Source organism: Hippocampus guttulatus, chromosome 11 (assembly GCF_054856545.1).
Source record: "Hippocampus guttulatus isolate MCC_2025c chromosome 11, RoL_Hgut_1.0, whole genome shotgun sequence".
Lineage (NCBI taxonomy): Eukaryota > Metazoa > Chordata > Actinopteri > Syngnathiformes > Syngnathidae > Hippocampus > Hippocampus guttulatus.
This window is the reverse complement of record NC_141271.1, coordinates 20,421,778-20,447,618: the sequence shown is the minus strand read 5'-3', so window position 1 is coordinate 20,447,618 and position 25,841 is coordinate 20,421,778. Positions and strand designations below refer to the sequence as shown.

Genomic DNA, 25,841 nt, shown 5'->3' with positions numbered 1-25,841 from the left:
GAGCATTTCCAGTTGGGAGTTGTCGCGGCGTTTCTATGGAGGACCAATCGCAGAGCTGCGAGGGCTCCAACGTCCATTCGTAATCGTTCTTTCGAACTTTTCATCGCGGTTTGAATCTGCATTCCATTTCTTTAGAAATCAACAGCTCGTTCGATTCTGACCTTTCGCTCCATTCGACGCGCAGCTCGCAAATTCGACGTCCGTTCAGAAAAAGCGAAACGAAAGACTTCAGAATGACTTGGGATTTCCAATCGAGTTGTTCAATCGGAGGTTTAACAAGCTAATCATCAAAAGTAGACGGCCTCCAAAATGGGACAGGAAATGCTTTGCTCATGCTAATGCTAATGCTAATGCTTTGCTAATGCTAAAGCTTTGCTAATGCTTTGATTAAGACCGAAGCCTTAACTCCGCAAAAGTGCTCAACTGTCACCGCGTGGCTCGCACAATCGCCTCCTTCACATCAGTTGGCAGAACATTTCACGCAGCCAAGAAGTCGTGTCGTTTTCCCATGAATAACATCCGCCCCAGTATAATCCTGGACCCCCGCCCCATCACCCTTAAAAAGCTTTTTGTTGAATCCCGCAATAAGCCGGCATCCTGTCTTACGATGGCCCACACATATATTTCGTGGTTTTGATATTTTTGAACCGAAAGTCAATTTGTCACGGAAACGTATTTTGTTATCAACGTTGCAAGTATTTGGCCCGGGCCCGACGTGCTCCCCCTACGCCCGTTTAGACGCAACGGTTGGCGTAATGGAGGAATCCGAGCGGAGTGCACAGTCACACTTGGCGTCTCGCACACCAAACGCTTCGCCATCTGAGAGCAATTAAAGGTCTGGTTTCCATGAGCGGCTGACAGTTGCGGTGGGGGGGGGGGCCTTTGGAGCGCTACCTACCCCCCGCCAATCGTAGCATGCACCAAAACATTGCGGGCGAGAAATGTTGAAATCTGAATTACACAACAAGCGGTATTCGGATCCTCCCACGCGATCCGGTGCGGGGATGGCGCTCGGACGCGGGGCTCTTTGCGGCACGAACGAACGAGCACTTCACGGATGTTGATGCGGCAAATTGCCACAGGAACTAAAACATACGAAATCCTAAAGGAAAAAATTATAACCTGAACCCGAAGATGCTATTTTTCATCATTCTGTTTCCAGCATTTTGGGAAGGCCTTCTCGTTAGTCATCAGTTTCACTTGACCCCCACGCCCCCAAAAAATCCCCTGAAATTAGTGGTTGCTCCAGAGGAATAATTGCATTATGCTGACTCAAAGTGTGAACCGATTCCACCTTGCCTTGAGGCTCCAGTTGAGTTTATGCAAATGTGACGAAGCCCGAACCTCACAGAACACGCTGCACGATGTGCGGCTTAACATTCTCACCTTCAGTGGGAACTTGAGGTCTGACGAAAAAAAAAATAAAGAAAGGGGGGGGGGCATTTTAGAGAGCTTAGAGCATTCACCGAGCGGCAGGCCTTGAAGTCGCCGCCCTGATGTGTACGTCGCATTTCAAGACGCATATTGGAGGCGTTGCCGTTGTCAAACGCGTTCGACTGCTGCCAACTACTCAATCCGCTCTTTTTTTTATCCTTCGATACATCGAAATGTTCCGTGTAGACAACGGCGAGCAAATCGGGGATGTGGGGGGGGGGGGGGGACAAAGAGCCGGGTTTGGCGGAAAGAAGGTCTAAAGAGTGGAAAACAGAAACAGATTGTTAAACATAAACATCAATCAGTTGACGGGAGCAGAAACAGGAAATTAGATTCCCAGGAGTTGCGGGGGAAAAAAAAAACCTAAACATCCATGACCGAAAAACGAGAATCAATGATTCATTGTGATTCAACATTTAGCCGAGGAAGGTGGAAGGGTGGGCCGGGGGCAAATGACTGAGTCAAAAATGAAACTGAGAAGGACACAAAAAGACACAGCGGGGAGAGGAATTCAAATCATAGGAAGAAATCAAAAACTGTATCAGGTCCAGGACCTGAAGATAGCAAGCTGCCCAAATATTTGATGAGCTCTGGTTTCACAAGAAGCACTTCAACAAAGTTCTTTCCTCCGCTTGAATTTGTACATAAATTGAACGGCACGGTAGCCTCTCACTAGCCTAGCAGTTAAATCAGAATTCAAAGTCAATTTCTGTTTCAGAAACTGCCCATACTAGTCCGTGACGCACCATTGGTAACCTTGAAATGTCCTCTCCAATCATCTGTTGCAGTCTTCCAACCCCCCAAAAAGAAACAAACAAAAAAAAAATCTCTATATTGTACTTTATAAAAACACATTGTAATAACACACTCAAACGGATTGTAAAGAACGAAATAGTATGCGTCATGAGGAATTCATTGCAGCTCCTTCAGGTGTGCCCGATTTGGCCCCCGGGTGGCCCCGTCAGGCAGAAAAATGAAGCCCCTGACTCAACTACTGTAATGTACCGTAATGACAATCATTTTTAACAGAGGATAAAGAATATATGCATGTGACGATTATGTTGTCAGTCTACATATGCTACACGGTTTGTATTGAAATATCTGTACCATCAAGTGGTATAACACTGCCGCGTAAATATCATTCGTTAGCTCGTCGATTGCATTTCACGTGGCGTGTTACCTTCAATCCTCTAGAGGCGGTCTAGCCTAATGCTGCGTGCTTTTGAGATCACAAGGCGCAATTCTCTTGGTTTCCTTTGGTACTCGGCTTAAATGTCTGGCTGGCTGCAGGCTGCATAGAAAATGAATGCATTGATATTTCAAATGTCAAACCTTTACTCTTTGAGGAAAGTGCGGCATCACGGATTTCTTTTTCAGAAATGAACAACGCATACAAAGGGGGCTAGGGGAAAACTGACTTTGAACCGTTGTCATCAGGAAAAGTGTGGGTGTTGAAACACCCCATAACCCCGACGGATGAGATGCCCCTGGCTAGACATGACGTCGGCGTATTAGAGCAGTTGAGCAGCACTGTGTTTGTTTACAGATGAGATTTTCCGGGCTAACTTTAATGGTCAGAGTGACGCCGGCCGTCCGTCCGTCCATCCGTCCATTTCCTCGTCTTTGGTTCATCAGTGAGCTGGATCCTATCCCGGCTGACTTTTGGCAAGAGGCTGGGTCCACCCAGGACCGGTCGCCAGCAAATTGCAGGCCAGAGTGACTCAGGATTCCAACTGAAATGCATCCCGATTAGCGGATCAGGTTGCCCTGCAGCTTCGGGAAGCAGACGTTTACTCAAATTCTTCTCGGGTCTTCCTTTTCATCCTCCTGCTTCCTTGTTGAATTTTTGGCCCTTCTGAGGACAAGCAGATTCATGTTCTTACAATAAGAGCGAGCTGATTATTTCGGTTTGCACTGCGTGGCCACTGTGATCAACGAAGTCTCGAACATTACTGCTGAGTCAGCTGAATGACAAGAACCATGTAACCACTTTGATGAGTCGCAACATTCCCAAAGCAAAACTCATTCAGCTTTTTCTCCAAAACTTGGGAAAAGTGTTCCAAAGCAATCGTTGATGTACCTTAAACGGGTCCAGAGTGTACCCCGCCCTGTCGGCCCCGAGTCAGCTGGGATCGGCTCCAGCAGTCTGTGACCCCGGGACAGGATAAGAGCATATTGAAAAGGCACGGATGTCTCCGGGAATCCTGAAATGGAGGCTAGTCCAACGCAAAACAACACTTTTGAGGGCCGTTATGGTCAAAAACGCACACAACGCTCGACAAGGGTCGCCTGGGTGAAGATGGATTGGACACCCCCACGACTTTAAAGAAGTCCATTTCGGACCTTCACTGTGATATACAACCCCGAGTTGCTCGGCGGAGTCAACACCGGCTCATGCGATGACCTTCCGAGTGCCACCTCACGGGCGGGAGGAAGTATGACCTTACAACCTGGACGGCCATCGCGAGGGCCACGAGGCCAAGCCGGCCAAAGTCGCAGTGTTTTGGTGGTAATGAAAAATAATTTCCTCCTGAAGATGAGCCCCCGGGGAGCCGGCCTGGCCCGCAGCAAAAAGGAATGAGACATGCTGGAGGAATTTGAGGGCGGGGTGACTGAGAACATCAGAGGGAAATGGCAAAGACAGACGGCCGTGTCAGGCGGCCGGACTCTGGACCTGCTTATGCGATCCGTGATTGAAGTGCACATAGAAAGACCTCCGACACTTATTTGTGATGCAGATGCAATGGCTTTTGGAATATAGCAGCAGTGTCGTCACGTCAATCAGCGGCGACTCCCCAACCAAATGGCGATGTTTGTTTCTCGTCGCTATTTTTATGGGTACGACGTAATAAAAACTGGGATCATCCTTTCATCGTTTGTGTTTCAAGAGTCATTTGCCCTCATTGGGCCTTGTTGGAAATTGTTTCGATTAATGCTAATCCGGTTCGGTTTGTCGCGTTGGGCATTTCGAGTCAACCACACACACCGGAAGAGCAATTGGAACATACATATTGCTAACTGTTTCTTAGTCTGTACTTGAACCAGCGGATGCAGCTCAGGAGCTCTCGCGCTACTTGTAGCTTGAAAAACTTTCCAGATGGTTGTTGAGTGAAATTCCACTTCACTTGGGTAAATTTGGCGCCCCGCTCCTCTTCCATGTTGCTGCGGCCATCAGTCCCCTGGGATGCAATAAAATAGAGAGACCAAAAAGTCACATTGATGGGAGGGATGGATTGATACGTGGATAAATAACCAACAGATACTAGCTAACTAGCTAAGTAGCCCACAAGCTAGCGAGATACTTCAGTCATCCGCGAGGAAAATTCACTGTTCCAGTCGTCTCCAACATGAAAACACATCAATACGGCAAAGCAAGTATGCCAAATGATTCATATCAAAGATATGAAAACATGGAAACATTAAATATCAGCTACATCAAGATACGGAAAGTATAACATTATATTTCAAGAGTGATCTGAAAGTCCAAAATATCTATAATTACACAATACATGAACTTTCTCAATGGAGGGGGGGAAAAAAAAGCGCGCCTGTTTAACATCACTCACTGTCTTATGTTTCCAATCAAACCAACCGCCCCAATTAGCTAAGTCAAAGTAACAAAACGAAAATATTTTTGCTAGAGCAGCAGGAAGAATTCAACTGGTCTGAGTGACCTTGGCTTCCGTCTTCGAAATGGATGCCCTGGTCTGCTGCCGTTAAGACAGCTTGGGGTGGAAAAAGAAAAGGCCGGCATGGAAAATATTTCCCCTCCTGACCATCGCTCTCTCTAACTTTGTTATGAGGAAATGGTGATTGGTGTTTTTACAGAGCACTACCATCGTCTTGAGGTCTAATCAGGCCTGGCAACAGCACGGGGGGAAGTTTTGTTGTGCAACACTACCAGCCAAACGGCGCCGCGTTCATACCGTCTGACGGGGGTCCAGGTTGTGAGCTGACTTCATGAAATGGAATGCAAAGAATAAAACCATTTTGGCTTCTGCTCGGCGGACATTGAGCTGCTCCGTTTGGTTCGTGTGTCATAGAAGAGGCACGGGAACATACATGAAGACATCAATCCCCTGTAACTTGTAATAATAGTCGTTCACAGAGGATAAAGAATATGCTGGTGAGTATTATTGTATGTGCTGTCTACATCGGAGTTTGCCTGCCTGTGTCGGCTTGCGTCGTTTGTTAGCATTAAGATCAACGGATTTATCAAAAGCAAAGCTGTCGGTTTGTTTCAAATATACAAATGGGTCATTCTCTTTGTTTGATGTTTACTTTGACAGTAAATTTCAACGGTGTGGCAACCAGCGGCTTTTTTTTTTTTGAAGAAGAAGAATTGTTCACCATCTGCCAAATTGGTGCTTGGGAAGTGAAATGACTTCACTGCTGCCCGTACTGCACAAGGATCTCAAATTTTTGCTGGCAAGTCAAAGCAAAAAATAAATAAAAATTGTCTAAACGACGGCTCCTCGCTCTTAAATCTTGTAAGCCAGGTCACTTAATATTTCGAGCCACCGGTATACAGAAGCCAGAGCTCCGGTGTCCTTTGGTCGACATCTTTCATTTTCCCAGAACTGCATTTTAAGGTCCAGACATCAAAGCACACTTGAAAAGGTAGCGCTATCTATCTCCAGTACCCCCGACTCCAAAATCCAGAATAGCGCAATGTGGTTCGTATTATTTGATAAGCACGCCCCGTCTTCGCAGAAGTATTTTAACGACCGCGGCTTTCATTCATCTCCTCGGCAGAGACGTGCTAAGGTCTCGACTTTACGACACGCCGCTAGCCCGCGCGCGGACGTTGTCGCGTACGACGGCTCGGCTCGGCTTTCCTTTTGCTCACAACACTGGAATTCATTATGCGCGCTCCCCGCCTTCTTTCCGTTTATTTTTCACTGTCTGGAGATGTCAGCGCAAGCGTGCGCCGTTGCCGTGCCACGACTGTACAAGTGTGTACCGATGGCCGTCAAGAGGGACGAGCTGTGTATTATTGTAGGCCGCCTTGCATGCCAGCTGCCACGGATGACCTTAACCGAGGTTTTCCTAAGGCCTCCGTGTCGTTTCTCACTTGTTCTAAGTGCAGCCTGTGAGGTCCGCAGCGCCCTTCCAAACAACATGGCGATAAGTTCAGGCGAAAAAAAGAAGAAAAAAAAAACAGCAGCGAGAAGCCGTGGTGGGGTTTCCAAAGGGCGGCATCGGCCACCCAGGATCGGCTGCAGCACGCGTATTGCACAACACGAGTTATCCACGCAAACAAAACGCGGATGAACACATTTGCATATCGCCGTTTCCTTTTCAAGAACGGTTTGCTTCCAATTTGCTAAGGTTGGTGCGTGATTTTAGTCAACTTTTGTTTCGGTGGAATCATTATTTCAGTCGTGTTTTTTGAAATCGGTTCGTGATGCTTTTACAACAGCAGCAAAGTGGCGGTAAGTGATGGGCTGTCTGACACTCACGATGTTCTGTGACACTTAGTTTGACCCCAAATAAATCAATAAATACAATACAATAAAATAAAAAGCTATCAAGTCTCGCTTCGGATCGTCGGGCATGCTTTAAGCCCACTCGTGTTAATTTCGAGCGAAATGTGTCATCCTTTCCCGTTTGCGGCATGGTTTCCCTTCCTAAAGCGAAACCACAAAAGCTAAGTGTCACCCTTGGGTGTTCGGGGTTTTTTTTTTTTTTTTTTTTTTTTTTATAGACATGGGAGTTTGTGTTTGCGGTTGAGTTATGGACTTACTCAGCTGCTCTGTTCTTTTGCGGTGATCTCAAAAAGCCAACTGGGGCGACTTCCTCTAAACTGTCACACAACAACTTCTTTGTTTCAGAGAAACTTGAAGGAGGTTCTGATTGACAGTAAACGCCTCGCGTTTCTTAAATGGCAAACCAAAGTGACAATCCCAAGCCCTCGCGGCACCTTCGGCGAACGCTAAAAGCTTCCCATCCAAACATCGGGGTCACCCAAGATCTGGGATCTGGAAAAGCATTTCTCATTGCAGCCGCTTTTCAATGACTTGTGGGAATTCAAATTGTTCTTTCTCCAGAGAAGCATTTGGCCAGGGAAGCCAACATTTCTCATGTTAGTTTTCTTTCTTTCTTTTTTTTTTTTAATCCTGCTATCCTTTGAAGTGTTTCGAAACATTCTGCATTGTTCAAGTGTGGCCCAATGCGCTCTTTAGAGCTTGCCGCTTACTTTTGTTCTTTGTTTTATGCGGCTTTGACTTCTGGATCAGCCCCGGCAGCGTCCTTTCAAAGCTAAATGTCAAAAATCGACACGTGACGGACTTGCATCGATGGAGAATAAACAGCATAAGCGTCCTTGCATAACGTTGCGTTAATAATCTATAATCATATTTACATGACACCATGTGATCGGTTTTGGGAGGAGTTAACGTGGCCAAAAACCTTTTTTGTTCACCATTAACTTCACTCAATAGCGCCTCCTGGAATGTTGGGGGGGGGGGGGAAATCTCTGTGGGGGAATTCGGCCACATGGTATCCTCAAGAGCAAAATCGGGAGGAACATTTTTTTTATCCTTCTTCGTCTAATGTGGGTGGCGCATGGCATCAACGTTTCATGATGATTTTGACCATTTGCCGCCAAAAAGAGGATAACAAAAAACAAAAAAGGTCATGCCGTTCATAAAATCCGCACTCTCTTTTTTTTTTTGTGGAGCCACGACAAAATTTCAACGGGACAAAATCCAGGTGTTGTACTTTGACAAACTCTTACTAGGGAATTTGCCGAAACGAGCCAAAAGTTGAATCAGGGCACGCGCGCGAATTGTGACGCGTTTTGCCAAGAAAAATTGGGAGCCAGGGCCCGCTCGTTGCCGCTTGACCATTTGATTTTTTTCTGATACGCTAATAGAATGCAAATCTCTTTCATGACATCATTCGATTGCAAGGATGATCAAAATTGGTTCCACGGGCGGTACACAAATGGAAATGCAGCCCGAGAGAAGCCGGGCCATCTGCGTGTTGTCTCGCGTTCAAAAAAAAAAAAGAAGACGCTGACATGAAGCGTTCCGCTGAATTAGACCGCAAAGTGCACTCTGACCGTAGAATTATGGAGCCGACACAGCTGCGTGGTGTGATCCCGCTCGCAGGGAAGCAGGTGGAGGTGAACTGCTTTTGGAAGCGAGCTGCCGGAGCCGCGTGTAAATCAAGCGGCCGCACGTGCGGCCGATGAGCCGCTTCGTGAGCCGCAGAGTTCGGGACTTTCTTCTTTCTCCTTTCATCCTTCCGTCCGCGCCCCGCGCTCAGTCTGTCTTGACTTTGGATTGCCTTTGTTTGATGCCGAGAGCCGCCGTGTCCAGAAGGAATAGATTTGCGCGACGTCTTTGATCCTCCTGTTATGATTCTTTTCTTTTCCGCAGTCACATCCTACGCTCATCCCCGCAAGATGCTTTGAATTAGGCGGCGACACGAAGAGAGGCCAGACGGGCTCGGGTGCTCCGCCGGGAGCGCGAGCGAGGTGTTGCGCAGGTGAGAGCGGCGTCTTCCTGGCCCCCGTCAAACGGCTATCCTCACCGCGATCGATTTCCGAGCGGGCGGCACGGCGAAGCGGCGCCGAGCGCGTCGGCCCCGCAGTCCTGCGGTCGGGGGCTTTGAATCTCGGATCGGGCCTTCCCGCGGCGAGTTTGCCGTTTTGATGATCCCCCAACACATTCTGTGGACTGATGAGTCAAAAAGTGAACCTTTTGGAAGATGTGCGGCCCATTACATGTGGGGTAAAAATGGCGCGGCGTTTGATTAAAAAAAAAAAAAACATGATGCCAACAGTGGAGCATGGCAGTGGAGGTGTTGTGATGGTCCGTGGCTGCTTTGCCCCTTCAGGACCAGGACGACTTGCTGTGATTGATGGGACAATGAATTCTGCTGTCCACCAGAAAATCCTGATGGAGAACGTCCGATAACCAGTTTGCGCCCTCAAATTCAAACGCTCTTTGATCACGTAGCAGGACAACGATCCAAAAGGCTAAACAAAAAAAAAAAAAAAAAAAATGAGGGTTTTGGAGTGGCCAAGTCAAAGTCCGGATTTGAATCCAATTGAGATGCTGTGGTGTGACCTTAAATGGTCAGTTCGTGCTAGAAAACCCTCCAATATGGCGGAGTTGAAGCAATTCTGCAAAGAAAATTCTTCTACATCGATGTAAAAGACTTTTATCACCAATTATCGCAAATGTTTGATTTCAGTTTATTGCTGCCAACGGCGGCACAACCCATTATTCGCTTCGGGGGGCAATTATTTTTTCACATTGGGACAGGTAGGTTTGGATTATTATTATTTTTTTGTGTGCCTTCAGAAATTAAATTGCCATTTAGAAACTTGCAGCAAGCGCAACCTTTGAAACCAGACATGTGCGACATCTTCAGAGCCGATCAAAATGGCGCACATGACTCGATGTCCCAAAGAATGCTTCGCAGACTGACATCACACAAAGGGACTGGGGAGATGTCCTTAAGTGACTGTTGACATGCGTGGTGATCCTAAAAGTGGACTTGTTTGGGTACAGATGTGGCAGTAAACTGGAAAGATGAAACCGCAGCTGGATGAGGGTTTTTTTTTTTTCAGCTATGACGATGCGCAATGATGAATTTGCCCTTCGGTGTGGTTGCGCAGCTCTGACGTGTCCTTCTCTCACTGGATCTGCATGCAGAAAAGTCCATGTGTGTTTGTTTGTTCGTTTGGCGAGTGATTGGGATGTTCTTGCTTGTTTTCGCCTCCTCCTCTTTATTGTGTGCATGCAACATGTACACAGTATTGTACAGAGCCACAATGTGGAATGCAGACTATAATTTAGAATGTCTTATTGTTATGAAAGAGCGACAGAGAAAAAAACAAAACTTCATTTCAGGTTCCTTTCAGGTCTCGGTGTTCCTCAGGGACGCCTTTTAGTTCCTCTTTTAAAATGAACTTGAGGATAAGGTGAAGGGAGGGTTTGGCTGACGAGAGCAGGGGTAGCCAACGTGGCGCGGGGCCCGTGGGCTTCAATACCGCATCCACGTCCTCCAAAATGTGTCTTTTTAACTGTTTACATCGCCCCGCAGTTTATCAAACGCTCCCTTACAGACCTGCAATTTGAATTATGCTTATTGGATACAATTCAAAGATCAGCCATTCGAGTCCCAGTAAAATGAAAATAAAAACGGCGCGTTGTAATTCGGCCCACCACAGAAAACGGCGTTGCCGACAATCCTGGCAAATTGGGAGTGATTTACGCACAAAACTATCGCGCCGAGTACTTAAAACAAGGCTTCAAATGCAGCATGTTTGCAGCACTTACCTTCAAACATTTCGATGCAAAAAAATGAATGCGCGTTGGAGGCTCCTCAACACTCAATCAAATTACGAAAAGAAGGCAACGTGTCTAACTCAGAGCACTGGACCATCGGGGGAGGTCGACAATGTTTGCTTTTGAACATTTTTTTTTATGAAGCTGACCAAGGGGAAGCCCGTGTCTCTTTGAGGCACGAGCTAAGCTAAAGCGTATGCTAGGCTAAAGGAAGTCTTTAGCTGTCACAACTTTGATCCGGGAAAAGAGATCAATGACAAGGAACCTTTTTGGACAAAGAAATGGATCAAGATGGCTTACCAGATTTGGGCATTGAAGCGCTCCAGCTGAGAGGTGCTGAACTTCCAGGTCCAACCGACAAACCGGTACTGGACTAAACCAAAGCCTTTTATAGCAAAGGTGACCTGGACTGTACCATGTTCAGGCAAAGTGGAGGTATCGTTTGGCTTCATTAACGGGCTACAATCCGGAGAAATCGTGTCGGTTGAAATATACATATGAACGTGACACGTGTCAATTATGATCCGTTTACAGGATTGATTTGGAAGTTTGACATGACTTCTTAATACGTAGTTTGGGATACATTTTCTTCACAGAATATTCCGCTAACAAAATAATGATAAGAGTCATGAAAAGAATAATAACATACAAAACAACACCGACAACATTTGAATCAAATCAACACTAAAATCTCCTGGTAGATTTGGAACGCTCATGTGAATTTTCTCAATTTCATTTATGGTATTAAACAGGGAGGTATTTCTTATGTGTAACATTAAGTCATGTTCTTTTATTTCTTTTTTTATTTTTGTGGACAGGGGGGGTATAACTGAGTGACTGACGTAGGACAATTAATTCATGGCTGCAATAATAGCCATAATTAATAATAATAATCATCATAATCATTGTTATTATTATAAGAGGATTAGAAAATGGATGAGATGACATAACTTTTGCATATACTGTAATACATACAATACACCTCTGGAATGGTGTATGCGTCAAGACTATCTCTTAAAAAAATTCCTTCACTTCATTCCTGTATTCACACACACACACACACACACACACACACACACGCAGTCACACATGCATGCTTTCATCCCCCCAAAATGTGTTCCCCATTAGCACATGTCAAGTGGATGTGATAAATAAAACAGTATCAAGATCTGACATGTTTACGCGATGCAGGCAAATAAACAGCAGGCCCATTTCCCGTGTGGGTCTTCCACACTCCAAAAGAAATACACAAACGCAGTTAGCAGCAGCAATCCAAAGCGCGAAGGTTCATTATCGTCGTGGCCGTGCACGCAAAACATGCTCTCGAAAAGCGCGGCCCAAACGCGACGTCGTTTACTTTGGGCCTGGGGCGAGCCGCAGACTGTAAATAATTCAACAATTTTTTGAAAAAGGTTTTTGTGAATTTACAGATTTTTAAAGTCTTATTTCTGGTATTCAGTTTAAATGTAATCATTCTAATTGAGGGGATTCCAATTATGATAAATTAACTCGTTCACTCCCAAAGACGTTTTTAAACGTCTTTTCAGACTCGGTCTAGAATTGGCTGGTACTGAATGAGTTCCATCCATCCATTTTCCGAACCGCTTGATCCTCACTAGGGTCGCGGGGGGCGCTGGAGCCTATCCCAGCCATCTTCGGGCAGTAGGCGGGGAACACCCTGAATCAGTTGCCAGCCAATCGCAGGGCACACAGAGACGAACAACCATCCACGCCCACACTCACACCTAGGGACAATTTAGAGCGTCCAATCAACCTGCCATGCATGTTTTTGGAATGTGGGAGGAAACCGGAGCACCCGGAGAAAACCCACGCAGGCCCGGGGAGAACATGCAAACTCCACACAGGGAGGCCGGAGCTGGAATCGAACCCGGTACCTCTGCACTGTGAAGCCGACGTGCTAACCACTGGACTACCGGGCCGCCCTCCTTACAATACATGGTCGTTTTTTTCGGCTCAAAACGCCTTACTATACATGGTCGTTTTTTTCGGCTAAAAACGCCTTACTATACATGGTCGTTTTTTTCGTTTAAAAACGCCTTCCTATACATGGTCGGTTTTTTTCGGCTAAAAAAGCCTTACTTATACATGGTCGTTTTTTTCGCCTAAAAACAACTTACTATGCATGGTTGTTTCTTTCGTCTAAAAACGCTTTACTATAACATGGTCGTTTTTTTTCGGCTAAAAACGCCTTACTATACATGGTCGTTTTTTTCGGCTAAAAACGCCTTACTATATACATGGTCGTTTTTTTCGGCTAAAAAAGCCTTACTATACATGGTTGTTTTTTGAATGAGTTAAGCAAATAAAAAGTGTCCCAAACAAAATTTTTGAAAGGCAAATATAACTGAACTGTATTTCATAAACGTACTGGCAATGGATTCAAACAAAACAAAAAAATAAAAAAGTCTCATCAACAATAAGATCACAAAAGAAGAAAAAACGGTACCGCTTGAAGACCAAATGCAAACGCGTGACCTTAAAAGTCAAATCCAACTAAACTGCGCTTAGGCAGTGGGTTTGATTTTGCGAACCCCACACTTGAGAATCACTCGGCGACACACATTGACAATCGCAACTGAGGTGAGGAAGCGCCGCCTCCGTCGGTGAAAATGTCTCTGTCGTTTGTCAGAGTCTGGGCTGGTTGGCTCCATGTACTTGCAATGCCCGGCGGTCGCCATTGCAACAACAACAAAACAAAACAAAACTAGAAATTGTTTTTCGATTGACCAGATGGCGGCAAATTCCTCCGAAGCGCCCCCCTTCGGGAATAAGCGCAGCTCAAGGCCACTCGGTCGATACGGAAGCAAGTCACCGACTGAAATAGGAGCCCGCTGTCGTGGAAACGTAAACCGAGCGGCCCAGGTGATACTTTTCTGGCGATCGAGGGAGAAGCGCGGGCGCGGCGAACGTGGCTTCCTTGAACCCCGTTTTGAACGGCGTTCACGCCCCGAGCGGCGGGCTTTTCTTTTCGTATTCTCGCCGCGTGACTCATCATGATCCATCTGCTCAATATCACGTGCAAATAAACAGCCTTGTTAAAAACGTGGGCTTATTGTTTCTGTCAGATTTTCTGGTGCGCGGCAAGCCACAGATTCCCTTTCATCTTCTCATATTTGACTGGTTAGTTACGCCCCGACGTTTCCCAGGAAACAGTGACTAAATTGCTAATCCAAAACAGGTTTCTTTGGGGAAAAAAAAAGTTGCCCCGAAAACACGAGTGAATTCTGAATGTTATTTCGTCCGATTCAAAAGGGGAGAAAAAAAAAATCACTGTGCACAAATGGAATGTCACATGAACCAATTCAATTGTTTTGTTCTCCGCCTGTTCCCCACAAATGAGAGCTGCTGTTACGTAACGATAAGCGCCGCGACATCATTTCTCCCCAGGTGGCTATACATAAAAATGAAAAAAAAAAAACGTTGGCGGCGGCTTCACCCGAGCGCAAAGAGGTGAAAGACAACACTGAAGCCCAAAAGTATAAGCAGAGCTGCGTTGCATTTTGTTGGATGGCTAAACTAGCATTCGCTTCCCATAAGTGGGTACAAAATGTACAACGAAATGTTCAAAAGAACTCACGGAATGAATCTAGAAAGCAAAAAGCATTTGGAACTTTTGACTGGTTAAAATATCCTCCTTTAGGAAGATGTTGTGTGACAGCCGAACACACTCGTGCCATTTTTTTCTACAACGAAGATCAGATATTGTTGCCAAAGTTCCCGTAAATGTTTGGCCCTTGTGGTTTGCTTTGCGTTCCCGTTTCTGTCAGTTCATCCCGAACCAGCTCGGTGGGGTTGAAGTCTGAAGACTGTGCCTTATTGTTCAATTCTGAAATATACTTTATTTTTCAATTTGATGTAACCCCCGCTGTGTGTCTTATTTTGAACTTGTAGCGGTTCACCGCATATCTTTGTACAATTTCAACTGCGTGACTAAAAAAAAAAAAAAAAAAAAAAAAAAAAAGGCCGCTTGAAAACTTTTTAGCGTGCTTGATTGTTCCGTGACATCGGGGCCATATTTTTATTTGCGGATGTCTCAGCTGACGCATTCATGGATCCGCACAGACTCCTTGACAAATTTGGCTGCTTGCTGATGAAGCGCTGCCTTGACGAGGGAAAATACACATCAGGCTGTTTTTCTAGAAGCTACCATAAGGTGAGCTTTCTTGCGGCAAGTACTAGGTATTAGCGTTATATGGGTTGGGATGAGGGCTGGATCACCCCCCCCCCCCAAAAAAAAATTGGCTAATTTAGGCCAAAGTGTCCTGTAACGTGAAAACAAGTACCGTAATAGGCATATTATTAGGACACCTGATTTAAAAAAAAAAAGAAGTCTACTACTCATCACGGTCCACCACCTGTCCACCTGCTGCATTCAGCAACCCCCCCCCACCCCCCCCGGCCCCACCGATCACCCCACCCCTGCCCCTCCATCAGCGGGTGTGGCGGCGGCAGCGGGTGAGAAAATAAGAGAGGAGGCATGAAGTGGCATCCCTTGCAGGCAGGCGGCCGATTAAAGAGACCCGCTAAGCTAATTGGTACCTGGCAGCAGGAGCGCACAGCAGTGGAGCTCGTCTCCGTTGATTTATACGCGTCGCAAACTCCGCGAAACGTATCTCCTGTTAGCGGTCGACTGGAGATAGCGTCCTCTATCATTTCGCGAGGTGAGCTATATCCTGAGTGGGCGTCGCTTGCACAGATGTACTAAACATAACCGGCGAGGCATAAATCGAATGCATGAGATGCTCTCGGGGAGCTCGTAAACACACGCACACACACACACACAGTAAATGCTTCACAAGCCAAAAGGAGCCGCAGCGTCCTCTATGGAATCGAAGAACAGGAAGTTGACGTCATCCAAGTTTAACACTCATGACGTTATGACGCAACGCATCCTACGAGTAACGTGAAAGCCGTTTTGTGGAAGGGAAAATGTATCCAAAGTGAGTGGTGCCTCGTGAGGACGTTTGTAAATCAAAACACTCATATCTCAAATCATCTTTCCCCATTGAAATGAATGTAAAAGCCACTAATCCGTTCCCGCCTCCCCCAGGGGGCAATATAATACATCCGTGCAGATATGGAATCATAAGAAGAGTTGCACAACTACTGTGCATGGGACAGGATTGAGGATCATTAGTTCGGAGCACATTCGCAGCTCGGGGCACAAATTTGAAGTTAATTTGTGCTTAACTCATCCTTTGATGACGCACTTGGAGATTTGTGTGTGCGTGCGTGTGTGTATTGTTTATCCCGATTAAGAATTTATTGCTTGCGTTTGTTTAAAAATACATTGTAATAAAAAAAAATTTTGTCGTATATTTTTGAATTCAACCTCATTCTGCCCAAGCATGGACGCGTACTGCCTTCCCCCGCAAAGTCGTCTGAAATAGGCTCCAGTTGCCTGCGACCTCCTCAGCAGGCGGTTTACAAAGTGGATGGATGTCGTCGATGAAGCCGTTACCACGTACGTGCGAATTGAAATATATTGAGTGACTGGTGGCTGCCCCCCACAACCCCCTACCCCACCGCCTTTACCTTGAAATGAATGACACTTCCTCTCATCCGACAGGCAAACATCCGGTGCTTTGTTAGCCGTAACCCTTAGTTGGCGACTCTATGGATTCCTTAATGACCTCATTACAATGCCCATGACAGTAAACCGCCCATGTTTAACTACTTCCGTCCACTCGAGTTACCCACGGGGAGGATTTTCCGCAACCAAGGAAAGCGGGTGGACGTGGACCAAAGCTGCGGAGCTTTGCCATGCACCGTGGAGTGAGAAGGTCTCGGGGTGGGATTGCGAGGAGGAGGGGTGGGTGCTCTTCCTCCTCAAACTTGCCCCCCCCCCCACCCCACGCCCGATCCCCTCTTCAAAAGCATTGGGCAGCTTCCCAAACCGCTGACAACAAGACGGCCAAGCCAAAAAATCCCAGCTTAACAGCCGACCGAAGAAGAGGAAGAACGTCGTCCAGTGGCCGCCGCTGTGGGAATGTTGTAAACTGCGCTTTCCTGAGGGCTTGGGAACCCCACACCAGAGACCCAACTTGCGGGCATGGAAAAAATGGGGGGCCTGCTCGCCCCTCCCGACCCATAAGACCAAAAGCTTGAAAATAACGACGATTCCTCAGAGCGAGGGGGGGGGGGAGCCGACAGCGAGACGCTTCGAACCTGGTCACAACGTCCCTCGAGGGACATCACGAAACGTTCTAACAGTCGTCACCGTTTCCAACAAAATGGCCGCCAACTACTAGGTGTAAGGCAGTATGAATATTTAGAGACGTTAAAAACATGTAACGCGCCGTCAACATGTCAGTGACGCGTGTATGAAGGCAAAATGATTTTATATGCCACGAAACAAACAACCGTAGCCTTCCGACTTCATCCCAGCCCGATGAAAGCGGCCAGAGCGGAAAGGTACGCTCACGTGTTTTGGGTTTGTTTTCCGACCGCAGGAGCCCAACCTATTCATCATGTCTGACGGGTTACTTCTAATTTACAGTAGTTAACATTGACACCACTGGAAATGGCACTTGTTAAAGGCGTTTAACCCCCCCTGTCCGCAGCTGTTTCCCCCCCAACACTTTTCTCTTTTGTTTATAAAGCATCATTACTCGTGCCAGGGGAACGGCCATACCGGACAGACTTTATTACGTGCACAATAACGACGACAGCAGTCAAATGAGAGGGAACCTATTAAGTATAAGAGCTGCGTTACAGACGGCAAGAGTCATTACATAGGCAATCACTTCACATCCTTCCTGCCGCATTTCACTATTACTGCCTCTTTTGGAAAACAGTCAAATTAAGTCTCATTAACTCGCTTTGAGGTTGTTTTTTTTTTTTAATTGAAGCGCAGTTTTAGAAGTCTCCCTATTCCCGACTATATACGTTCTAATTAGATCAATAAAGTGGAAGGAATTTGCCTCGTGTCGCATCAAGAGCAGGAAGCGAGCCGTCACTCTCGCGTGCAGATTTACAGAATGAAAAAATGGGCAAGATTTCCAGGCCGGCTAAATCCACGCCGCTTGAACTGATGCGACACGAGCGCAAACGGAAAGAGGATATTTCGCTTGGAACGCTTCACGACATATTCACTTTTAAGTCGTCCGGATTTTTTCGCAAATGGGACCTCGACCATTTGTTTGGACAAAGTCCTCCAAGCTTGCTATGTGGTGAGAGAAAAAAAAAGGGGGGCTTCATGACATAATTGCAGCAGAACAACCGCGCGCATGCATTTGTGTGAATGTGTGTACGTGTGTTCTTGTGATGCTCTAATTGGGGTGAAGCGAAGAGTTCCGGACTGCCTTTCAAATGAGATCATTCGAATTAAAGCACATTTACCAAATTACAATTACCAAACGGTAACAAGTTCGTGTACGCTCAAAACGCCGGCTCGATGAGCGCAGCACAAATGAAAAGTGCTCAAGTTTGCAAACGCAATTTATACATTTCTAAAATCTTAAGTGTGTGTGTGTTTTGGTAGTCTGCACACACCAGAAACCAGTGGCGGGCCGTGCATTTCAACCTGAGGCCTTCAATGACGTCACATACATGACAACAATACAGTATAGGCTCGTCAAGCAGCACTTAATTTCAGGAGCATTTAAAACCATCAAGTATGCATTCACTATTAAGAGCAGGAAACTAAATTTATAGATATTGTCAAAAATAAAAAGATGATTTAAAAATACGAAATAAAATGCCACCCAAATGACGCTGTGTGATCTTAAACAAGTCTGTCCAATAAATTGCGCAATGTCAAAGTTTCATATAAGACACCAACCAAACAATAACAAAACAAACTATTCTTTGAAAATGAAGTTAACAGATCATTTGCATTTTGAGAATCGGCTATACAACAGCAAATAAATGACGATGTTGAGCAGCTGAGATTGAACGAACTTTAGTGCACGATGCGCCATTATGCGCCAGGTGAGCAGATTTATTTGATACAGGTTTGTATCTTTGTCATTTTATTAGTATTGCCATTGAGGTAACATTGTCTGGCAATGTAGTTAGTATTAAATTAATGGTAACGAAATAAAATGACAAGAAGAAATGTGAAATAAAATTCATTTACTCACCAATGTAGTGCCTGTTCACTGAGCTGCAGATCTACGCGAGTGTCCCCAAAGTTTTTTAAACGCACCGTCGTTTGTAAGTGCCCAGCCGTGCTCTGATGTTTCCTTGCTGCCTTGGTAAAACAACTTGAATGGGTAAATCCACTGTGGCTCCAAACACCAAATCGGTCCGTTGCAAGCAATAGGCATTCCCAGCAGGACAATTTGCAGCGTTTCTCAGAGGCTGTGAGCTACGGGTACCGTTCATAATTGCTCGTCTGAAAATGACGGACAAACCCTTTTCCTTGCTGGGACAGGCTAGCTAGCGCAGGATTTGGGCGACCTCTTCGCACAATATCCAGCTTTCCGTGGAAGGTCCGTCTTGAAAATTGTGTGGAAAGTAGTCCTGCAACCAACGTCAATCAACGTCTTCTTCTTCGGCCATTTTGGGTCAAAATGCAGCAACAGCTCCCTCTAGCAGGTGCTAATCCAATCACCGAACGCGCACGTCCAGTCTCGACGATCAACGTCTTCTTCTTCGGCCATTTTGGGTCAAAAGGCAGCAACAGCTCCCTCTACAGGTGCTAATCCAATCACCGAACGCGCACGTCCAGTCTCGACGTAAGGCATTCTCGCTGGCCCCGGTCCGCAGACTCGTGATCTGATTGGCTATTGCAACCTGACTGTGCCCGTTCATTTTCGGCGCACAGGGGGCCTGCTCTGTTTAATCTGAAGGCCCCGAGCAAGTTTAATTTACCAGGCAACACAAGCTAGCTGAAATATGATTGGTTAAAAACTCTACTGTAATAAATAAGTTATTTATCGAGTGGCTTTCAATGTTATTAAAAATAACGTTGAAAGCCACTCGACTAAGTGTAAATAATATGACGTAAAGAATACAGAGAATAATTTCGTTTACATATTTATGAAAATAAAATAACATGAATTAAATGTATATTATTGTATGAATGTTTAGGCCAGCAGAGAAGGCAGAGAGGGTCCGCCACTGCCAGAAACAGTCGAGACGATCGAGTTTATTTGCAAACTTGTGACAATGTTACCTCAATGGCAACGGGGCTGTTGTGGTTGTCTTAGAAGACGTTTTGCCTGTCATCAGTTCATGGCCTAAGGCTTGATCGGTTCATGCCTCGAGGCAAAGTTAAGACCACGTTAGCCTGCCAGTCATGTTGTGTCTTCCAAAACAATCAGAGCAGCAGTACGTACATCGCAGCCTGTACAGTCGAAGCATTTGGAAGCATGTGCAGTTCCATTCCAACTCTGTCGCAAGCAGCATTGAGCATCAGGAGCCGGGGTTGCTTTGCGCCGTCTGGCACGGAGTGTCTTGAATCTGCTCAGGGTACAATGAAATCGCTAAGATTAATTCTGGAACAAAGTGTACTGACCAGAGACAGAAAGCTTGGCCCGTTTATGATCTGGGGTCGCTTTGCTCCATCCAGCACAGGTTAGGGTTTGTATCTGTGCGGTGAACAATACAATTGCAAGACTATCAAGGCAATTCCGGAGCAAAATACGTTGCCCGGTGTCGTAAAGCCTGATCTCCGTTCTGTTCCGGGGCTGCTCTACTGCTTCCGCCACGAGGTGTTTTGAATCTATTGTGACCACAAAAGGAACACCTGTCTCATCAACGATGAATCACAGCCTGCGTTTTCTTCTTCAGCCCGTACAACTTCCTCGCAGAAGGTATCAACATTAAATGTTTGTCATCCGCAACTAGACTTGAAGAGGATTGACTTTTTCACAAACGGACCCCAAAATTTCCTTTCGACATTCGCTGCACTTCTCTTCACTGCCCTCTAATTTAGCTGTAATGAACTGAACGCTTCCACATCAAGCAGCCTCATAAAACCTGTTTGAAAGCAAAGCCTTCCCACAGGAAGACGGCGGTTTATCAACCACGCATTCAGCACTGGTGCAGAGTTGCCGATCCCGTTTCGTGTCTGGGCCGTCCTAAAAAAGTCCGGCGAGCGTGTCACTTTGTGCCTCTTCAAGACAGATGCGGAGTTCTTTCAACATGAGTGGCAGTGCACCAGTGATGACGGGGAGACAGAAGGGGACTGGGAAGCCCACGAAAGGGAAGACGGGCAGAATGCCAAGTGATGTGGCGCCCTTGAAAGGAAGACAGTGCCATCTAGAGACCTTGGAGGACCTGCCACCAAGCACACAAGCATCTCGACGATTTTTGCTGATTTGTAGAAATGGAACGGGAGTTCTGGCATTCGGCGCCGACTGCGACGGGCCATTCACTGTTCACATTGTTCCACTTGCTGGAAAGCACTTGGAAAGTATCCCAACAGGAAGACTGAATAAGACCATGTACTTTAGTGTCCGTCTTAAAATATTTGCATGAGTTGTCATTGAACTCAAAATATGCTTGTAAACTAGAAAGCTTTTTAACGCCGAGGATATTTTTAATGCCAAAAAATTTGCTTTAAAAACTAAATAAATAAATGGAGAAGTTTTGCTTATTCAGGCAAAGTGTGTCGCAAGAGATGTTTGATTTTTCAGGAAATAAAAAAAAAAAAAAGGATTGCGAGTCAGCTTCATGTCACTTCTGTGCCCATTGTGGGTTTTCGTTCTGTAAGGGTGGTTTGAGCAATTTCACATTTGCATGTTGGGTTGAAGCAAATCTCAGAAAGGGCCCAAAAGAAGAAAAACTTACTTGGGAAGAATTACTTTTCATCCCGATGATGCCGAGAGCCATCCGTGTCAATTTAGACAACGAAAACAAATAGTAGCAAAGATAGCATGAAGATGGGTTTTACTGAATATAAATAAGACAGACAAGACAACATACAAAAGAAGAGTCGGAGCAGCACACATTCAGTAAACACACTAAAAAGTGATGTTCCGCACCTTTCATGATCATTGACCTTAGCATAGTAATAAATGTGCTTCTCAAAAACAAACAAACAAAAACATTCATGGCTACAAGAGCATGCGATAACATTTCAAAGTAATGTATATATAAAACTGACCTTCCCCATAGCCACTTTTCTTCCAGGTCCACGCTTAATTTGATGATTGCTTAGCTCAATTGTATAGCGGGACTACATACATTCATCACCACAAATTTTACCGACAGTCAATACAGTAATAAAATGCATTCAACGAGAAATAAATAGTGTTCGCCAGAGTGAGAAAAAGTCACGGTTAAAAGATAGCCGAGAAGCCGCGGTTGTCAGTTTCGGTGAAGCAGGAATTTCTTGATGGCTTCCGGAAGCGGCAGTAACGGTATATGACGCAGACGCTTCTTGCCCATGACTCTGCGGATGGCGACGCGGCACACGTGGGTCAACCTGCGAGGGCAGCCTGCCGGAGACGCCAACAAGCACACATGCACATGACCAATCATACGACTTTAAATCCGGGTTCAGCTAACTGAAGTGAAACCTTCACGGAGTTCACCGTTCACCCGGTGAGAGGACGGGCTTACATACTGCAAACATGTAGACGCCCCATGACGGGGCTTATAGAAATCCAGCTCAGCCGCTGAGAACGTTGAAAACGCGCCAGACCACAGACCACTGGATAAGATAGTGTGACAAGGAACTCTATAGTGGTTGAGGGTGGCAATGCCGCCAAGCACATTGGTCTTCCGTCGTCAAATGGGATTTAACATTGCCGTATCGACAAATAGGCTCAAAATCGGGACATTTCCCAAGAGCACTTTGTTGTCAATTTCAGGCAGCAGCAGGGGGCGATATTGGTAAAAATGAGCAGCCTCGGATGATTTAATCCGCTTAATTCTTATGCCATAAGCGCAATATGAATCAACATACCGCATTTAAACAAGCAAATTGATGTCCTGAAAGCCTCCGTGGATATTATTTGGAGGTGATGATTTTTCCCCCCCCCCTTCCTATCTCCCCGCACAGCATAAAGGAAACAATTTGACTCACTCCTGGCTTCCAGGAAGGTTCCGAGGGCTTCAGGATCCACCTTCCTGCGGTAGGAAGCGTCGGCCTCCGACTGGTCCCAAGCCACGTGCGCCGGCCGGGCCCCGTGGTCCAGCAGCAGTTGCACGAAGCCCGCTTCGCAGCCGTGCCGCAGAACGGCGTCCAGCAGGCAGGAGGCCAGGCCCCGGTTCAGCGCGTCGTGGCAAACGGGGCCCGTGTAGTTGAAGTCGGGCTGCGCGCCGGCCTCCAGCAGGGCCCGGAAGCAGTGGAGGTGGTGGTAGGCGGCGCTGATGTACAGCGGGCACACCACCAAGGTGTTCAGGGTGCGGGCACTTAGCAGGAGACGGGGACCCAGCAGGTGGTCCATGTCCACGTCGGCATTAAACCTGAAACAACATCACGTCACTTACTAGCAAGAGATGCGACTGACACGACTTTCATCTTTTCAAAATACAAGCTGCTGTTTGAGAGATTTTTTTTTCCTTTGACTTGTGAGCAAAAATTTGAGTTACAAGCACCACATAGTTTACTGTCCAGCTAAACCTAAAACAAAGACGGCAACGCTTATATTACAAACAACCACATAACTCCGCCTTAATATACACTAGCTTAATGCTAGCACATAATGAGAAATGCCATAGACTGGCTAAGTCAGAGGTGGGCAAACTACGGCCCGCGGGCCGAATCCGGCCCCTTGGTCTTTTTAATCCGGCCCGCCGAAGGTTGGTCCACAATTAAGGTTTGATGTGAATGATTGCATTCATTTCAATTGGACTTGTATTGACAGGCATTTCACCGCCAGGTGGCGCATTGATTTGAAGTTGCAGAACACAGGGGGTGCGGGGGGATCTTTTCGACCACCTAGGACCTCTGTATCGCTCTACTTCTACTGGTCTGATCACAACCCATCTGCAGCAATGCACAGGCTAAAAGAGGGCATCAAAAACACTGTTGTCATTTAAAAAAGTATATTAATACCGTACTTTCATGCTTTTGTTCCGTTGATGTTTGATATGGACTGTCAACAAATGCTTTTTTTTTTTTTTTAATGTACCATAGCTCGTGCTGACCTGGCCCTTCTGTCAAATTTTAAAAGTCAATGCGGCCCCCGAGCCAAAAAGTTTGCCCACCCCTGGGCTAAGTAATAGCATCTGTGGCGCGGGGTTAGGCAGCAGATATTTGAATACAAACTTTGGGGCAACACATGTACACAGATAATATCACAGCACTCACACAGGCATCGCCCGTATTCTTGATTCCTTGTCAAGAAGGACTCATACAGCAGCGGCTTACTGAAGAGCTCAAGTTTACCCGTATGTCTGCATTATAGTGCCCCCAGGTGGTCAAGGCGCACACACCGGAGGGGGGAGCACAATGTGCATTGAAACTGTAGCAAAAAAATGTGGCAAAAACTGTCAAATTCTTTAGATTTCATTTAATTATGAAATTACTATTTGTCACAATTATCAGTGCAGCGTTAATATTACTAAATATAATTTTGATTTAATACAGAGTAGAAGTTCAATTGCATAAATACTGCAACTTGTCTCATAATCATGATTTTTTTTAAATTATTTTTATTTAGTACAGAGTAATTTTGTTGTACTACTTCTCATTTATATTCGATATAAACTCGAGTTTCAATTACATTGATAGAGTTTAACTTAGTATTATTTTTTGAAACTAATGGAGTCGATTTTATTTTGAGAGTGTACCTGCCACCCCTCCCTGTCCTTTCTCTGTTATGTGGTACAGTGGAATGATTCTCTAACAAATGGAAGCCCGACCCTCTCCCAAGCGAACCTGATGAGTTCCTCCAGCACATCAAGGCGCCCGACGCGAGCGGCGTGGTAAAGCGGCGTACTGCGGTGGTGGCGGCTTCCGTTGGGGTCGGCCCCGGCCTCCAGGAGGATGCGCACGCAGTCGCGGTGGCCGTTGACCACGGCCACGTACAGCGCCGTCTGGCCCTTAACGTCCACCAGGTCCACCTCGGCCCCTCGAGCGATCAGGTAAGCCACGCAGGCGGCGTGGCCTGCCGTGGCCGCGATGCGCAGAGGCGTGCAGGGCAGACAGCCGCAACACCACACCGATTTCTCATTGATACGCCTGAAAAAGGAGTGAAAAGGGGGAGGCTTGGATGATGTTTGGTTGGAGAAGCAGCAATTGGTCGCCAGCTAATCGTTTTCAGTAATTGCACATTAAAAAAAAACAACAACGACATCAAACCGGTGACATTTCGTTTTTGGCAATACTCTGTCATAAACAAATCTTGTTCGCAATGTAGCTGCCTCGGCTATCGTCAAATCTTGCTAGCATCTACAACACGCCAAATGTCACACTTACTGGCGAAAGGTTTCTTCCTGTAGCAGGTTCCTGAGGGTGTCCAGATCCCCCACGTAGGCGGCGTTGTGCAGCCGCATGTCATCCTGCTCCAGAGGCTTGTCACAGAACTGCTCCTCCAGCCATTCTTTCAGGTTGCGACCTGCCCCGCCGGACACATCATTCACGTCCATTATTCGTCAAGAAACAAACTCATGTGCATGACAATAACACTCTTCACTGTTAACAGGAGTAAGGCTGAATGATTTTAAAACATTTGAACAAAAAAAAAACAGGCAATAGATTATTACAATAAATCATATTAGATTATGCACACCTGTTTTGGTTTTATGAGTTAGGCTTATGCTAAATAAAGGCAAAAACACTGTATGCGTTCACTCGGACAGGTTCACGTGAGGTGGAAAATTAAATAAATGGGCCACATTACAAAAAGAATGCAAACAATCCAGTGTCTTTATACCTTCATTTTTTTCACGTTTGATGAAACAATGCTATGTAGAACGAACACGAGCATTGTGGTCGTGTACTTCGTGTTGTAATTTGCATCTTACGTCGTATTATCAACTTCAAGTGACTAAATATCTTGCGTGAACATCTTGTGGGTTGCTGTCGCCGAATTACCTGCTGCGGTGGCACCGGGCAGATCAGAAACTGTAATGAGCGGAGCTAAATGACAACGAGGCGGCTCGCCCACATCGGCCTCGGGAGCCTCGGCCATGCTTGGCTGGTGCGAGTCGAATTGCTGCCGTGGGGCCTTGGCTCTT

The 25,841-nt window shown here is 46.2% G+C and overlaps 1 protein-coding gene and 1 long non-coding RNA gene across 2 annotated transcripts in view; one reads left to right on the top strand and one right to left on the bottom strand.

The window, feature by feature from the left end:
- Nucleotides 1–24,630, top strand: part of LOC147198590 (uncharacterized) — a 27,737-nt gene extending 3,107 nt beyond the window's left edge. Inside the window, exons 2-4 of the long non-coding RNA XR_015102176.1 lie at nt 8,820–8,928; nt 22,717–22,789; nt 24,493–24,630. This is a non-coding gene — a long non-coding RNA (uncharacterized LOC147198590). The remainder of the gene's footprint in view (nt 1–8,819; nt 8,929–22,716; nt 22,790–24,492) is intronic.
- On the bottom strand, nt 21,583–25,841 carry asb1 (ankyrin repeat and SOCS box containing 1). The gene is made up of 5 exons (XM_086122925.1): nt 25,699–25,841; nt 25,081–25,219; nt 24,541–24,843; nt 22,741–23,123; nt 21,583–22,150 (listed from the first exon to the last, which is right to left on the bottom strand). The coding sequence occupies exons 1-5, from the start codon at nt 25,793–25,795 to the stop codon at nt 22,020–22,022; spliced, it is 1,053 nt and encodes a 350-aa protein (XP_085979051.1). The 5' UTR covers nt 25,796–25,841; the 3' UTR covers nt 21,583–22,019.

Coding starts and splice junctions, on each gene's coding strand:
- asb1 (XM_086122925.1), bottom strand. CDS start 25,795: ATGGCCGAGGCTCCCGAGGCCGATGTGGGCGAGCCGCCTCGTTGTCAT. Junction 24,844..25,080: donor CAGGAAGAAACCTTTCGCCA/GTAAGTGTGACA, acceptor CTCCTTTTTCAG/GCGTATCAATGAGAAATCGG. Junction 22,151..22,740: donor AACCTTCCTGGAAGCCAGGA/GTGAGTCAAATT, acceptor CGTCTCCGGCAG/GCTGCCCTCGCAGGTTGACC.